This window comes from Thunnus thynnus, chromosome 8 (assembly GCF_963924715.1).
Source record: "Thunnus thynnus chromosome 8, fThuThy2.1, whole genome shotgun sequence".
Taxonomy (NCBI): domain Eukaryota; kingdom Metazoa; phylum Chordata; class Actinopteri; order Scombriformes; family Scombridae; genus Thunnus; species Thunnus thynnus.
The window spans coordinates 9,363,394-9,381,088 of NC_089524.1; the positions used below are offsets into that span (position 1 = coordinate 9,363,394).

The 17,695-nt window shown below is 38.8% G+C and overlaps 1 protein-coding gene across 1 annotated transcript in view; it reads left to right on the top strand.

The window, feature by feature from the left end:
• The window catches only part of ap1m3 (adaptor related protein complex 1 subunit mu 3), a 31,062-nt gene that overhangs the window by 4,810 nt on the left and 8,557 nt on the right, over nucleotides 1–17,695 (top strand). The window contains exons 2-7 of the mRNA XM_067596377.1: nucleotides 3,171–3,327; nucleotides 4,083–4,150; nucleotides 4,949–5,079; nucleotides 10,507–10,654; nucleotides 12,878–13,004; nucleotides 17,322–17,464. Coding sequence (XP_067452478.1) covers nucleotides 3,171–3,327; nucleotides 4,083–4,150; nucleotides 4,949–5,079; nucleotides 10,507–10,654; nucleotides 12,878–13,004; nucleotides 17,322–17,464 — 774 coding nt within the window. The remainder of the gene's footprint in view (nucleotides 1–3,170; nucleotides 3,328–4,082; nucleotides 4,151–4,948; nucleotides 5,080–10,506; nucleotides 10,655–12,877; nucleotides 13,005–17,321; nucleotides 17,465–17,695) is intronic.

Here is a 17,695-nt window from a genome sequence, read left to right on the forward strand (position 1 = left end):
AATCTCAGGGAATTACTGAGACAATGTTACTTGATGACTCACTTACAGTATTTATTGTCTTATGCAGAAATTAACCATCTTCCTTACAAAGAAATCCAGCCAACAGTAAAGTCTTTCTCCACTAAAAATACATAAATATTGTTCCTTCATTTGGATGTTTGAGTTTCACTTTGCAGAATTATATAGTAGATGCAGAGTTTGACACAAGAAGGCTGTTTTCAGATTCATCTACTGAAGGTGGAAACTTTCTCTGTGCTCACCTTATATTTGAGTTCAAGGTGTGAACCTGCAAACATGATTTTGTGACATCGCAGCTAATTTGGAAACCAGTTGTGGTCTAGAATTGCAAGTTATACAAGTGTGATGTGGAAACTTGAAGCTTCCAGTAGCACACATGCATTAAAGAGTGGACTTTTCAGTGAAGTAGGAGAGGTCTTGTGTCTAGTTAAACTTTTTAAATGAAAAATATTTGCATATTCATAGATTCTGGGTTTTTCAATGAGGGAAGAGTAGGAATAGATGTAATTTTAAGATTTTTATCCAGGCAATTTCACTTTTTTGTAGAAAAAGACACTAATTATTATTCCAAGCAGAGTACTTTTATATAACTTAAAACACATCCGGAGGAGATCTAAAAAAAAATCAAGTGTGTGTGTAAGGCTGAGCACTGCTAGCAACATCAAGGCACTGTTCTTCATAGGTGGATAACTGCTATGTTGGTGGCACTATATTAAGTATGGTGTCATTGAATTGCTTTTTGACCCTTTATAATGCTTGTTAGGTCCTCATTAAGTACAAGATGGATCATAGATGTGTTTTTTGTTAATTTGGACCATTTTTATTTTAGAAATTGTGAATTTTAAACCAATATGAACTCTTTATTTGTAGATGAGATACACTATAGTTTCAGTTCCATCAATAATAACTATGTGTGTATAATGCATTGATAAGCATTGTGCAAGTAAATAGGTAAATAGTTTTTCACACCAGACATTTTGACTTGTCATTGTTGGAGAAGCAAACTGGTGTTTGTGCCTTAAGTGTGTTTTTATTTATGTAAAACATGTTTCGGTATCATTAAAAGTGCTCTATAAATAAAATGTATTAATATTATTGTAATTAATAACATGAATGATGGCGCCATTCAAGTGTCCCAGTAAGCCGTGACAGTGTGACAGCGAGTTAGCACACACAACACCAGGATTCTCAAACTGAAGCACCTTAATCGACTTCAGCCATCATTAACTTTATTATTTATATCTATATTTTTCCTACTGTGACATTTCAAACTTCCGTGTAAAAGGCCTATCTGCCGATCCTGAAGACAGATAAGTTGGCGGTCAAAACTGTAGTCGCTAACATGCAGATAAGACTGATTCAGAGAATATTTTTGCTGTTATGTTTTTCTATAAAAAAAATGTTCTCCCAGAAGTAGTAAGGGAATTTCTGGATTATTTTCAAGGGAGCTTCAGTATTGCAGCTTTTTTTTGATACAAAGATGTGTCTGCACCTCATTCTCTGTCTCTGGTGACCTCTGAACTCTTTACTCTGTGGTTTCCTGCTCTTCTCACAGAAGCTGCGCAGTGGCCTGTTCATATCCTTTATTCTTGCCCAGATTACTTTATTTTCCTGGAATTTCCTTTTTTTTATTTCTTATTTCCTCTTGTCTTTGTTGTTTCTGACCCCGTGTGACCCCTGTGCAACACAGACTCCTCTATTAAAGAAGGGGGGAAGCTGTGTGTGTGTGCGTGTGTGTGTGTGTGTGTGTGTGATGTAGATTCCTCAAGCGTAGGAGCTTTGATCTCTTTCTTCACTCTGTGTGTCCGGACTATAGCAAGACTGCTGACTCATCTTGGTATGTGTGTGTGTGTGTGCCTGTGCATGTGCGCGTGTGTGTTTCCATTAAAATTAGTAGGTGTGGTGGTTTCTCAGGCCTAAATGAAGCGAATCTTGTCAGACGTTAATTAGAAATGTTGTAGCAGTGACAGATGGGACTTAGTGCTCAAATGTCAAGACACCACCTGATGCTGTTCCTGTCTTAGTCACATACCCTGATGCTGATCAGATACTGATGAGACCTTAAGTATTTTGAAAATGATTTAAAAATAGATGAAGATATTGTAGTGCTACGATACGAACATGTATGTTTGTGGCAATTTTTGGTAAATGTTATTTTGCCATCACTTCAAATCTTTGACATGAAATACCAAGTGCTACTGGGAGTGTAACTTGAGTTTCTGGGTCATGTTGGAAGTTGTTATTGTTGTTTGGTTGTGTCTTTTTTTCTTTTCGTGCCTTGTGTTTTATTTTCAATGCAACCACAATGGAGTGTGATGGCAGAAATGGTTCAGCCATGTGTTCAAGTGAATGTTTTCAGTCCCTCAGAATCAGAGAGACGTTGTCTATCTCGATTCATCAATTTGTATAGATGTTAACCAGTCATACAGGGAGAAGTCTATTAAAGAAGAGGCAGAAATGTCAAGTTAGTGACAGTAGTCTCAAAAGACCAGAATGTATGCGGTAAGATGTGGTATTTTTTAGTAAAGGTCAAGGCTGCAATCATAGATGTGTTAATTGATTATCTAGCTTCAGTATATGTAGAATATAAACCCACATCCACTGATTGCAAACAGGTTCTTTTAGAGGGTTGTTGGAAGACATTCTGAGAAAGGTAGGAAATTAAGTAAATATGTTCAGATACAAGTAAGGGAAGGTGTTTGGTTATGCATATTTTCGTCCTTACAGGCACCTCAGTTTGCATTAATGTCTCTTAAGTTTTAACCAGGATTTGAGTTTATAAGGGTGTGTACATCCTGAGAATCATCTGAGCCTTTCTACAGTCTGCATCAGCTATAAATCCTGTTTAATGTCGAAAGTGCGGTTGTTCATCATCAGATATTAATCGATCCATTGAAGCTACAGAGTAGAGGACTAAGTTGGAAACACAGTTTGCACATTTCCTTGGGAGATGAACTTGGAGAATCATGTCCATCCAGCAGGTTATAGCGTTTTTATTCAGCCAATGGTTACTGAAGCATCTTTAAGCTTGAGTGCTCAGGGTTGGTATCTCAGCCAAAAGCTATAAATATTTTATGACTGGATAGTGCCTCTATAATAGTGTCCTCTGCCTATGTTTATATGCAGTATATTTTTTTATGTTATGCATCCAGGTCCTGATCTGCCGTAACTACATGGGGAACATGGACATGAATGAGATTGACCACTTCATGCCCATCCTGATGAAGACAGAAGAAGAGGCTGAGATGACACCACTGGTCACCCATGGCTCCTCACACTTCCTGTGGATCAAACACAGCAACCTTTACTGTATCCAAGGAGAGTTCATGTCTGAATTATGTGCTTGGTTGCATCTTTTTCAAAGAGTTTTTGCCATAGTACACTGAATTTGAGTATTAAGACCAGTTCCAAGATATTTGCATCCCTATTTCCTACTGTATAGTCACAGCCCTCCCATAAATCATGGGTATTTATTTTCTTATCTTCAGAGGAATGGGTAAGTGGGAATGTACAACAGAAAATACACATACCTGCCTAGCTTCTTCCAGCCTGAGCTGTCTCCAGCTCTATAGGAAGTTGTGTGCTTTAAGTCTCTGGAGCATACAGCTTCTGAGCTTCTTCCAAGCCTCTGTTTCCTCACATCATGTATCACAGCCAGTTGAAAAATTGAACACGGATTCACTGTGATGTGTTATGCACTGTTGTACTGTATATCCCCCTTTTTTTCACTGTGAGATTGGGTAGTCAGACTTCCTTACACATTATTATTTCAGCATGATATTGCAGTTGTGAGTAAGTGTTATTCCCAGTGCTCTGCATTAGACAACTGAGCTGTTTTACCTCCCTGTGGCCATGTTCTCAATTGCTTCCAAGTCTGATCCATTCTTGGTAACTTTTTTATTTCATTGCATTCATCTCATAATCACGCTCTGTATCTAAAGAATATTCCCTACATGTCTACATTTTGTCCATCTCTGATTCAGACAGTTTGTATGTTTTTAAATCAGATCTGTGATTCTCATTTGTAGATGTACAGTTATTTTTCTTAACAGTCCTTTTTTCAGTGGTGGCCATGACTAAGAAGAACGCCAACGCTGCACTGGTGTACTCATTCCTTTATAAAATTGTCCAGGTGCGTCTGTTTTCTGTCACATTAGTCTAAATGTTGAACTTTTGCTTCCTGTGTTCAAAATGTGGTTTCAACCCACTCAGCCTGATTCTATTGTAGTTTAATGATGATCAGAGTCAGGCTCTGTAATATTAGCTACAATACATTGCAAGGTGTCCTCATTAAAAAAAAAAAAAAGATTAATAATTGAAGCAGAATGGGCTTTCTTCCACCAACTGCATTACTTTCTAATTTAAGATACCTCAGAGTGCTTTACCACTTACCAAATGAAAAAAAAAAAACAAAGCAGTGTTCACATCGTCGTCGATTTTTCCAAAGTTTGTTTATTGTCAGGTTAAACCCATCAATGATTAACTGGTAATCTTGCTTGAAACATAAATATTGTTCTTACTTACATGCAGTTTAAACTGTTGACCAAAACTTTGTTTGAGGATGATTTTATTGGAAACTTGTCAAACCAATCAGAAATTTGTATTTTTAGTGGTCATAGTAAGATGTTATCTGGGATTGTGATTGAATTATCACATGACCAGCTTGCTCTATCAAGCAACATGAGGTGCAACTACACCTCTTATTTTCATCTTCTCTACATATCTGGTCAGTGCTGTACCTTTTGGGAAAAAAATATCTTTGTTGTTGCTTTGAATACAGCCAGCAGGTGGCAGAAATGTACAAGGTCCACTTATACACAATAGAAAAACATGAAAAGCAAATTAATTTGCATAATACTTACCTTCTGTACTTTAACATACAGTGTATCACAGACTTTGCCTGTCTTTCTGTGTGTGTGTGTATGTGTAGGTATTTAAGGAGTACTTCAAGGAGCTTGAGGAGGAGAGTATTCGTGACAACTTTGTGACAGTGTACGAGCTGATGGATGAAGTGATGGACTTTGGTTTCCCTCAGACAACGGACAGCAAGATCCTACAAGAGTAAGAAACCTATTACACAACATATGATAGTCCTCCATGCAGAAGAATTATACTGAGGACGGCTGCGTCTGTGTGTTTATGTGTAAGGCATGGACTTGGATACGACTGGTTAATGTTGACAAAACCTATGTTAAAAGTGTAGCTCTGGATTTCTGAATGGTGGTGCCATAGAAAGGTAAAAAAATGTTAAACTCAGATGCGATAACCCACATACAGCTGCTTCAATGTTGACAAAACTTGGGTCGATTATGTATTTGGGTATTGTGTTTTGGTATTTTATGATAACACAATGAAGTATGAGAGAATAAAGTTGAACTTTTAAATTCTCAAAGGCCATAATTGCTGGACCCCCATCTGATTTTAATGCAGCCTGGAGTAATGGTGCATCTTTTTACACGTTAGCTTAAGTGGTACCTGTGTCAGCAGGCGACCAGCAGAGATGGGGATAAGAGTTCATGATGATTCTGTTTTTTTTTTGTTTTTTTATTTAAGTGCAGCTGGTGACTAAAGCTGCAATGAATGGTGGAGCTTTATTCAGAGAGTGAAATGAACTGAAGCAACTTCTATTCTTGGGCTCCACAAGTGTTTTGTGTTCTCGTGGACACAGGGTTGTTTTGCTTTTTCCCTCCTCTTGGCTCCTCAGAGAGGCATTTGTTTCCAGGGAAAGACTCAGTGTTCACTTTACAGCCAGCCTACAGTACCGCAGTAACACGGGTGCATATGATCAGCTTTGCTTTTAATTAACGGTGCACTTTACAGCATGTTTGAAATGTTCAAATTTGCATGGTACATTCTTTGTGTCTTAAATGTGATCAGGCGTCTTCTGGTACAATGTGACTGATGTTTCATTTCATAAGACGTGTTGTTTGTGTTTCACAGTTTGGCTGAGGTTGCAGTTGTATGTGTGTGTGTGCATGTGTGTGTGCGTGTGCGTGTGTGTTTAGTGTCTGAATATGGCTCATAATTACCAGGCTCCTAATGGCACTCTAACACAATGACACCGTCAGCTGGACACACTCGAGACTCTCAGACAGAAAAGCCCCGCTCTTCTCATCTCTCCACACACATACACACACACACACACACATTGTCCTAGGTCACTTCTGGGGACATTACATAGAATTACATTGATTTCCTGGAGACTTACCCTCACCTTAACCATAACCACTACTTGCCTAAACCTAACCCTTACCCTAACCGTAACCTGACCCTAACCTTAACCACCGCCCCAAAAGTCAGCTAGTGGCCTATGACAGACACACATGCATGCACGCACACACACACGCATGTACACTGTGCCTCTCTGTCTGCAGGCTACTCTAGTTCTCTGACCTCTTCCTGCCCCAACCACCACAAAATTGCTGCTTTTCTTGTACGTTACAACAATACCTACCTGGTGAGACTATAAATGAGTGTGTATGTGTGTGTGTATGTGGGGGGGGGGGGGGGGGGGGGTTGGATGTAAGACACTGCAGGGATGCATGTGAACATGTTCATGTGTGTCTTCATATGAACCTTCGTGTGTGTGTGTGTGTGTGTGTGTGTGTGTGTGTTTGTTATGATTGCTATTGTTATGCTAATCTGTCAGTTTGCTGCCAGCCCCGCTCGCAGATCCTTTCATTAGCATTTCTGAGGAGAATCAGGGCAAAACAGAATAAACAGCAAAGCAACAAAACAACCCAACGTCGACCCCAAGCCCACTTGTCGCTGCCTTTCGTCTCTCAGCACTTTTAGACTTTGCTATGTGTCAACATGTATTCAAGACCCTCTCTAGGTGGGAGGAACTGGAGCAGAAAACTAGGGAGGAAATGTTTGCCTCAATCTGTCCATCAATCTAAACCTTGTTTATTTAGCACTTTTTGTTGAAAGGAAGCGTACAGTTGAATTGAAAACAAGACGCTGCGGTTAGTGTTTGTGTTGTGTATTTGTTCAATAGGCTGTGAGTGGGTATCCAGTCCTCGTGGGTCATGACTGTTGGCTAACAGTTGAACAGTTTACTCAATTTAAAGTAAAGAAACAAAAACACAACAATGAGTTATGAGGCCATAATTTGACAACAGTCAGTATTTTGGGCTCATGTACTTTGAACAGTTAAATCAATGACACTGATGTACCTGTAATATTAGAGATTAGATTTGACACAAATTTTCCAAATTTCCTCAGACCCTTGGTATTTTTCTCTCGTGCTGACAGTGCATATTGGTGTAACTAAGTATTTTTTTGCAATTTAGGTTACCAGAAGCACAGCACAATCTGGAAAAGAGCTGGAGCAGGACTGATATTAGTACGCACATTGTTTGCATAACTAAGTGCAGCCTGTTTCTCAAATTACAGTCTGCAGATTGAACACTCATTATTCTTGTTGCTGTAGTAAGTCAACTGAAAGGAAATAACCAGTGTATCAATTTCAATCCAAAAATAAGCACCAAAATATAACCGTGCCACCTTGTCTGCATAAACACAATTTCAGCAGTACCACTTCACCGACCTTGTTGCGGGCGGATATTTCGGAGCTGCGGAATTTCTAAACAGATACAGGCACATAAAAAATATATCAATTGTGAGATTTGAAAAAGGCATTGAGATTATGTTTGCTCTACTGCCTGCATCGCACTTGTTCCCCTCTGTTTTTTTGGTAAAAGAGGAGTTTGAGGACCGAAGATTCATGTAGAACCTTAGGTCAGTAAGTCATTAACTCTGGGGGAAAATGCTCAAGCGTGAGGAGCAGAAGAAAAGGTGAGGGACAATTGAAAATAGGAGATGAAAATAAAGGAAGAGGAGAGGTCAGGGGAATGAACACAGAGGGAGAAATCGAATTTGCTTCAGAGATACTGCAGGTGTTCGTTGTAAATCTCTGTGTCTTATTGTTTGTGTAAGCAGTGCATATTATGAGTATACATTCATCATTGTTAAAGCGATTTCGTGAGTTTAATTCAAGACGAATCTCTTTCTTTGTATCTTGCCCTTGTGTGATTATAGGCCACTTCTTCACAGAAGGTTCAAGTACAGATCAGCAGCATCAATTCAAAATGTTTAAGCACCTACAGCTGCATTTCTTTTCTTGAAATCCTGCCCAGCTTAGTGTACAAATCAGCAATTTGTAGGAGAGTGACTTTTGGCTGTTTTACTGAGTGTTAAATAAAAATGAATCAATTTACTCTAAATACTTTTGATTCTTTGTTTATATTACACAATCCCTTCGGCTAAGTGCCAATCAGCTGGCCAAACTAAACTGGAATTGAAATATATTTATTTTATTTCATATACAAATACAAGTATTCATTATTCAAATGTGAAAAGAATGAATACTCCCAAACTGGAATAACTGCTCTGGACGTCATACGTATTCCAGGGAAAATTAGGTGGCATGAATAACAAAACGGCTCTGCAGTGGAAACAAGGCCAGTGAGAAGTGGGGTGCAGGTGCATGGGTAAAAACAAGTCTGGTCACATGTTGTTTATCTAAGTAATGCTCCCTCTTATTCTCATGACAAGTCATTATGTCTCCCTGGACACAGTCAGAGGATTGTTAAAACAATCTGGCTCTCCAGCTTGCACAATAAGAGACGACGTGCAATACTGAACAGTGAAAGGAGGAGTCAGTTGATGGATGGATAGACAAATCTGAGATACATACATACAGTATATACTTACATAATTATATATATATACAGTACTGTGCAAAAGTTTTAGGCTCTTTAGATGTTTAGATTCTTATCATCATGAAATGCCATTAGAGGCATCTGATCACTTCCAAAGGAGTCCTGCAACAGATGGTATGCCCCCCCCCCCCAACAGAGGCCTGATCATCTAGTCTGTCTGGGATTATATGAAGATAGAACCAACTGAGTCACCTAAATCCACAGAAGAACAGAAACTTGTTCTCCAAGTTGCTTGGAACAACCGACCTGCCAAGAACCTTGAAATATTGTGCTTGTGCACAATAGCTTGTGCAAACTGAGAAGTGGTGCCATTTTTAAAGGCAAAGTGTGATCACACCAAATACTGATTTGATTTAGTTATTTTCTCTTCACTGAACTTTGTTTGAAGCTAAGTGATTAGTAAAAACTATACATAGCATTATTTTTGAAAGCATCCTCATCCTTTGAAAGCAAACCTTTGCACAGTACTGTATGTAATAATAATAATAATAATAATAATAATAATAATAATAATAATAATAATAATAATAATAATAATAATAAAAAAAAAAATATATATATATATATATATATAGAGAGAGAGAGAGAGAGAGAGAGAGAGAGAGAGAGAGAGAGAGAGAGAGAGAGAGAGAGAGAGAGAGAGAGAGTTAATTGCTTTGTTTTGCCACAATGAAGGCTAGACCTATGTAAGAGGCATATATGGCACTTGAATTAATTTTTATTTTATCTATCGCTAGTTTTTTAAAGCTGCGCCACTCAGTATGTTTATATTCACCATGGATCAAATTACTATGTGTAATGTGAAAGGAATTGCACATTATGAGGAACCCACAGAGAATTATCACCTGACTCTGCAGTTCCCCCTCATCCCTATTGAGTGTTTTGGTGTTATTTAGTTCATTGTTTTGGTTTTAGTCTTTCAATTCAAATTGGCATCATTTCCGGTGAAAAAGCTCTAAAAACCTACTGTGTGTCTCCTGACCAGCACCACAAGCTACACAGACAATGTTAGCAGCTAGCTGGTGAACATAGTGGAGCATTTAGCAAGAGCCAGATATTTCCCTCAGGAATATGTTGAAACCAACACAAAGCCAAAAGGAGAGTGAATATTGGACTTAAATTTGTGTCCAGAAACACAACTTGATCCTTGGAGAATGTAAACATATTAAAACTGGAATCTCCTGGTTGCCCAGAATCTTTTTAAAACACTTGATGCTGGGGTTTTATTTACAAATTCTATTCTTAAAAGTTCAGTATCATGTAAACAAATCTATGTAAGTCACATTATTATCTGTCGCTGCAGTCACAATAGGTTTATGTAAATCTCCATTTTCCAATTACATCCATGAATAATCTTCGTACAACACAAATATCGAGTTGCTTTAATTTATTCACGCTAGAGTTTATTTTAAGTCATGAGGTGTGATTAATACAAAAAAAAAAAACAGTCCTCAAGAGAGATTGGGTTCATATTGGTTTAGATTTTCCCATATTGAGAATCTTGTTTTGTTGATGAGACTAAAATGACATTAACACTCTCTGCAGGTGTCAATCTTTAAGAAGAGATAAGGGGATTAAGTCATAATTTAGCACTGCATCTCTTTCTTTAGGTTTTATCTCCAGAACGAGCAATTCAGTCTCTTTCTGACAAAAAAAACTGAAAATTCTTGCTTGAAGCATCAAATCGAAGCCTACTTGATTATAGACTGAAGGTGGAAACTGTTTAGACAGTGTTACAGTTTCTCTCTGCCTTTGTCTCTTTCAGGTACATCACCCAACAGGGTCATAAATTAGAGGTCGGGGCTATTCGACCTCCTGCCACTGTCACCAACGCCGTGTCATGGCGGTCAGAGGGCATCAAGTACAGGAAGAATGAGGTTTTCATGGATGTCATCGAGTCAGTAAATCTACTGGTGAGGACAGTATTTGTTTTGTCAACATCATATATGTTAGATTTTAAGAAAAAAATATTTTCAGGAAGTAAAATCAAACTCATCAAAGACGTCCCAGATCTGCAGTTTTTAGATGGCATAGTTTGTGTCACATTTGTCATTCCTGATCTACCTATTCACAATTTAAATTTACTAGTGATGTTATGACAAGTGTCCAGTCACCATGCTGTTCAGAGTCACAGGTATTTTACTACCGGGTTTGCAGTATGTCTATGAAGGTTCATCTCATCTCACAAATGATGTCCTAGATTTTAGGGCTGCGACTAGCGATTATTTTCATTATCGATTAATATTCTAATTATTTTTCTTGGTCCTTAAATGTCCGCATTCACAAACTGACTGTCTTAAAAACTGACTTGAAAGGATGAACTGGTTATCAAAATAACTGGTGATTAAATTTCTGTCTATCGAGTAATTGTTGCAGCTCTACTAGATATTTACGCTCAGATTGAATTATACACCTCACTATAGTAGATTTTGCACACAGTTGCATGATGCAGAATACTGTAGATAATTGTTGCAGCATGTTTTATTTGTATAAACATTAAGATGAACATCATTGATCGAGTGAAAATGATGGACTGACTGCCAGGATGCATTAGTCTGGTACTCACATGAACGGAACAGGACTTCTATTTTTATTACCAGTATGCGGTGTTATTAATTCACTTAAGAAATCATTGCCCAATACTGATCCTCTCCATTAGCCTCTTGTACAGCCCTGATAAAAGCTGTACAGTGACACAGTTAATGTTAAATGGTAATTTATGAGGAACTTAACCATCACAGGTCAAAAATTTGTTCCGTGATCCCAACATGTTGCTTTAAGCCCGGACAGCAAAGATTGACAGCTACAACAAGCCACACTCAGATAATTTAAACAAAGTATCAGTCCTTCCTTCTTTATCCGTCATCATCCATTGTTTTATCCATCATCTGAAACGGACAGATTTTCTACAATAGTTCTGTTTAAAATAGATGGTGAAAATGTTTCCTTGAGGCTAAGTGGTTGAGTCAGGGCTAAAATCATCTCTGTCAAAACCCTGCTATGTTTTGACTCCTCCAAACCGTTGTTCTCTTTCCTTGAATTGAATTGCTGAGGAAATGGGCTCTGTTTTCTCAACAATCCTCTATTCTTTTTGAATTTTTTTTTGTTTTGTTTTTGTTTTTTTGTGGTATTTATATTTCTTCGTTGTCTGCTGTAAGGAGAAATATGTCTCCAGTCAGCACATGCCCCCTCAAAAACTTAGATAACTGTACAATATCCTCAGCCAAAATGGATATATTTCTGACTGTTCCTACACAACTTTTGTCATGATCTTTACCTACTAATAATGTTGTAATGGCTGCAAAATGTATTAGTAGTAAAATGTCCCCAAGCATTTGTTGAAAATTGAATAAAGTGGTAGGAAAGTAAATATTACATTATGTTAAGGTCCAGAACTTTTCACTAATTATATTGACTCATAGTATAATAACTCGAGTTATTCCTCTAATACTTAATAGCTATTACATTTGCCTCCCCCTGATCTTATGTCTTCAGCTACTTTACTGCTCACAAAGTAAAAATCACTGATCAGTGTAGTAATGTGATGTTATTAGGCTGGATGACAAATCCAGAACATTTTATATTCCTCTATATATTATATTCCCTATATTCCAGATTTGAACATGCTGCTTTTTTAAACCTATAAAGAAGAAAAATGACTCTCATCTCAAAGTCCTTGTCCTCAAAGCAACACTTCAAGGACAACACGACACACAGTTGCAGAATTTTATGAGTCAAAAGGAAACTGATGTGGCGTAGTTATTAAACCGCTACTAGAATGCTGCAGTTGCCACTTCCTTCTCTGTGAAAAGGGACTTTTTTTTAATGTTTTCAGGGCTACTTCGTCCTCTTTCACTTCAATACCTTACTTACATTTCTCACACACAGCATGTTGAGAGCTAGTCAGTTTGTTTATTTAACTTGTGCTAGTTTAACTGATGTATATAGTATCATTACCTATGTAATTGAAATTATAGTTCATACTAACAAGCATTTGTCAGATAAAGCAGTTCTTTCATATCCTAGAGGGAAAGATTTGACCGTACAGCTGATATTAGCATGATCACAATGCTGTTTGTCAGACATAAATTAACACTTTTATTGTTTCATGTAATGCTTTGCTCTTCTTCCTGCAGGTGAGTGCCAATGGCAGTGTCCTGCGCAGTGAAATCGTGGGTAGCATTAAGCTCAAAGTGGTCCTGTCAGGGATGCCTGAACTCAGACTGGGCCTCAACGACAAAGTGCTGTTTGAAATCACGGGCAGTAAGTAACGATGAATCAGTCTCAGTGCCTGCAGGTTTTCATATGTGTAAGTGCTTTTATTAGGAAGCAATACAGTCACATTTGAAGTGAGCTCGACCTCAATCACACTCAGCAAGACTACTGCAGTCAAAACCTAGTATATGGCCGGACCGTGTATGAAATGCTAGAGGACTTTTAATTTGAAACAAAGGATACAGGAAGTGGCGACACATGGCAACACCTGGCCGAGGAGAGTCAGTCACTCAGTCATGGACATTCACGTTTATAGGGCTTGCCCTGCTGTTGCGGTCCAGCCAAAAAAGATGGGAGTGGAGAAATCAGAAAAGTCAATGTGGATATTTTAAAGGGGACACATCATGCACATTTCCGGGTCTATATTCTGTGGCTCTGCTGGAATATCTTTGCATGATTTACAGTTCAAAAAACTGTATATATCTTATACAGGCACTTAATGCAGCTCCTCAGTTCAGCCTCTGTCTGAAGCAGGCCGTTTTAGCTCCTGTCTCTTTAAGGCCCACCTCCCTCCCCCACTCTATTATGATTGGCCAGCCCCTCAGCAGACTTCCTGTGGTTCAGGGGGCTACGTAAACAAACAGTAGTAGTCGGATTTCACTTCTTTTTCTTGGTCATTACTCGAAATGTCTCAAATCTCAAATACATCCATACATGTTTGAACCTGAAACAGATCAGAAATACTTCAGTAGACAACATGAACAACCCATGGAACAACCTTAGTAACAACCTTAGCAACAAAGGCTGCGTAACAGACGACCATGGGTGGCTAACAATCTGACATCATTTTTTTCACAGGGAGCATGTAAACTGTCAGCATGGGATGTTTTCTTGTATTCTGAATGAAAATATTTCACCCTAAGAATACATTTCCAACCTATGTTTCAAAAAACTGCTTGAGTAAAGCTTAATTGCCAAAAAGTCTTCGCAAATAGGCAATTCGTTGATGGAGGAGCAGTTTCCTGTTCGCACTCACCTTGAACTCATCCTCACACTTCTACATTTACCTCCTCCTTCTGTCTCACTCCTGCAATCCCACACTTAGCTTTCCTTTCATCCTTCCTCTTCCTTTTCCTCTCCCCCTACTTTCCCAATTTTCCCTCAGTGTCTCCCACTGCTACGTCTCGCCTTTTCTTGCACCTTCCCTTCTTCCTCCTTCTCCCCCCCACCCTCTTTTGCTTCTTCGTCTTTTCATACTCCCCACCTACTGATCCTTACAGAAGGGGAAAGGCTCCATCACTGTCTAGCCTTTTTTGCCTCTGAGTTAATCCTCACCCCAGGCTACAGCCGTGCAGATGAAAGGTGAGGGTCTGTGAATATCCTGTATATGCAGCCCACAGTCCCCCCGCTGTGTGTAGCAGTCTGGGAAATAACATATCCTCAGAAATAATGATCAGAAATAATGATCAAACAAACAAACACACAGAAACACAGATACAGAAACACACACTCACACTGCATGTTTATACAAATATTAAAATAAGTTTTGTACTCTCATCCTCAGAAGTTACACTGTTTAACATATCATTTCACAGCCACTTGGTTGATTATCATGTTTGCATGAGCTGCACTTTTTATCACAGCTGGATGCAGCCAAAATGAGAGCATAAATCATTTAACACTGCCCTCTGCTGGCAGAGGCCAAGAACACAGGTAGCTGAGATAAATGTCATACTGCAATTTTTATTGATTGTTCAGATAACTGCTGATTAATTTCAAATTGGTACTTTTAGCAACATACTGTAGCTCACTAAAAGCTATTTTTTAGACATCATTCAGCCAAGTCTAACATTGTGGGTTTTTTTTTCTTTTTATTTGAAATTTTGAGGATCCACAGCTGCTCCCATGTGACTTAGGTTAATGGTAACTATTTCAGATCAGATGACTTGTGTGTTTATTTTAATAGGTTGGTCGGTGGTTTGTGATTGTGGAAACATACTTCCCCCTCAAAGATGATAGAGAGACATATTCAAAAGGTTCTCAGCCTGTATGAGATGAAATGCAGGCTATGTATTCTCTGCCCCCAACCTCCAAATGCTACGAATTGTTTATTAAATTGTCCCTTTGGTCATGTATTTTATTTGTCTTATACTCCTGTAAAACTTTTACCAAATGTCAATATAAAACAGTTTCCTGTGTTTGTTTTTGTATTTTTTTTACTGTGCAACAGCAGACAGAAAATAGATTAGGTTCTCCCTGTCTGCTGCTGTGTATTAAAAGCACGGAAACAGGTGAGAGCAGCCTTAAAGGTGAACCACAGGGGACATTGCTGCATCTTCAATCCTCCCCTGACATGTACACGCACTCACACACGCACACACACCTGTCTCTTCCTCTGGACCCTCAGGTCCTAGCAATGTCCCACATGACCTTTCCTCCTCGTCTTGTCTTCTTGATAATACTGCATGCGTGCGTGTGTGTATGTGTGTGACAGTGACATAGGTACAAACATAAAGAGAGAGAAGCAGTTCTAAAGGGCTTCCCTGCTTTTCTTGTCCAGGAGCGATGACCTGACCTCAGCCAGTCCCCGATCACACATGAGGAAATGTTGTACACACAAACACGCACGTACACACACATGCACGCACGCATGCACACATGCAAAAGCGAAATCAATAGAGAAGCGAGCAAGTTAACCACATCTGTAAGCACTGGCATGCATAAACCTATGCACGTACACACACTCAAGAGAGAGAACAATGAACAAGGAAGCTGCATACACAAATACACACACACACACACACACAAACACACATTCTCTCAGACAGACCTTAGTGCTGGTCCAGGGCTGCATTCAAAGCAAGTGGAGCAGGCTTTAGCTGATTGTTGAATGGGGGATTTAGCTGAAGGCCCACAGGCCCACACTCATTACAGCAGTTTTCCACCACTCAGCACCCTCCATTAACCACAGAGGAGGAGAACGTTGGGCTTCCTCCAGCAGATTACAGATGCCACTATTAAAGCGGTTGCACTTTTAACTGCCTATTGCAGTAGAGCTGTACTCTTGCGCCACCCTTGAGAGGCATTGTCTGGAAAAGTCTTCATTATGTTCGCGAACAAAATAACACAGCAGACACAATCTGCTGATTTTTGTTTATAGCAGCCTCTGTAGCACTCCAATTAAGTATTAGAGATACTTTGCATGTTAAAAGGTTTCTTTTAACCTCCAGATCTCAGTCAGAACACACCAGTGCTGAGTTGATCAACAGAAAATGAATCAACATATTTGATCATCAATTAATTGTTTGACATATATCAAGCAAAAATGCCAAACATTTACTGGTTTTAACTTCTCTGTTTTATATCACATTAAATTTAACATGTTTGGGTTTTTGGACCAAAGGTTGAATAAAACCAGCAATTTGAACACATCACCAAAGGCTCTGGGAAATTGTAATGGGCGACTTTAAGTATTTATAGACTAAATGATTACCTGTATTTGATTAACTGTAAAATTAATCAACAGATTAGTTAAACAGATGCAGCCCTACTATAGCTTTAATTAATGCCTGCTTTAATTCATTGTATCATTATCTTCTGAAGATTAATATCTCCTCCTGAGTTGACCTATGTCTGGCACACTGATATAAATGGTTGTGTACTTTTCAGTCACATTATCAGTGATTTACTGTAGTGGGAAACACAGTGTGACATCTCCCACTGGCACATACTTCCTTGTAGATGTACTTCATGAAATAGGCTCATTATAAAGACCTTTATTTGCATAGTCGTTGGTTTGATTTAACGAACAATAAATTAGTGAGTTGAGTTTTGACAACAAATTAGGCGGTGATATTTTTTTTTTTGACAAGGTAATAAAAACACTTCTTACAGACGGTTAAATAAAAATTTCAGTAACAGATGTGTGCTTTTGTCACAAGTATTTTTTAGGCCTATTATACAATATTTATTTATTTTGTTGTGTGTGTGTGTGTGTGTGTGTGTGTGTGTGTGTGTGTGTTAGTGCAGGTGTGGGTACGTTTTTGTGAGGCAGCTGAATGAGGTTCAGTGGGGGAGAAGATGATGGCAGCAGGTTTTGAAGGCACACTGCATGTGTGCTTGTGTGTGTATGTGTTTGTGTGTAGCAACTAAATAATTGTACAGTGGGGGACAAGAGGAGGACAGATGGATTTGGTAGAAACTGTGTGTGTGTGTGTGTGTGTGTGTGTGTGGGTGAGAAAGACTGAGTGAATGTTTGTCGGTCATCATTACCTTGACCTTGATTTCCCCAAGGCTGAGTGGAAAGCTCTCAATCTTCTTTGTGTATTTCCGTTTGTGTGTTGTTTGCGTGTGTGTGTTTGTCAGGAGAGAAGAGTAAGACAGTGGAGCTGGAGGATGTGAAGTTTCATCAGTGTGTCCGTCTGTCACGCTTCGAGAACGACCGCACCATCTCTTTCATCCCCCCCGACGGCGAGAGCGAGCTCATGTCCTACCGCCTCAACACTACAGTGAGCAGGACACAAAAACAAATCTAAAACACACACACACACACACACACACACACACACCACCTGCATACCACCTTAACTAAGAAAATACTTCTTATTTTTCTCACGTTAAGTTGTCTTGAATGTTCATATGTCAAAAGTTTGACTGGCACTCTATATTTTTTTCCTCCTTTTCATTGCACAAAACATACCAATAAACACGTTAATGTTCATGTACACAGTGTACACACA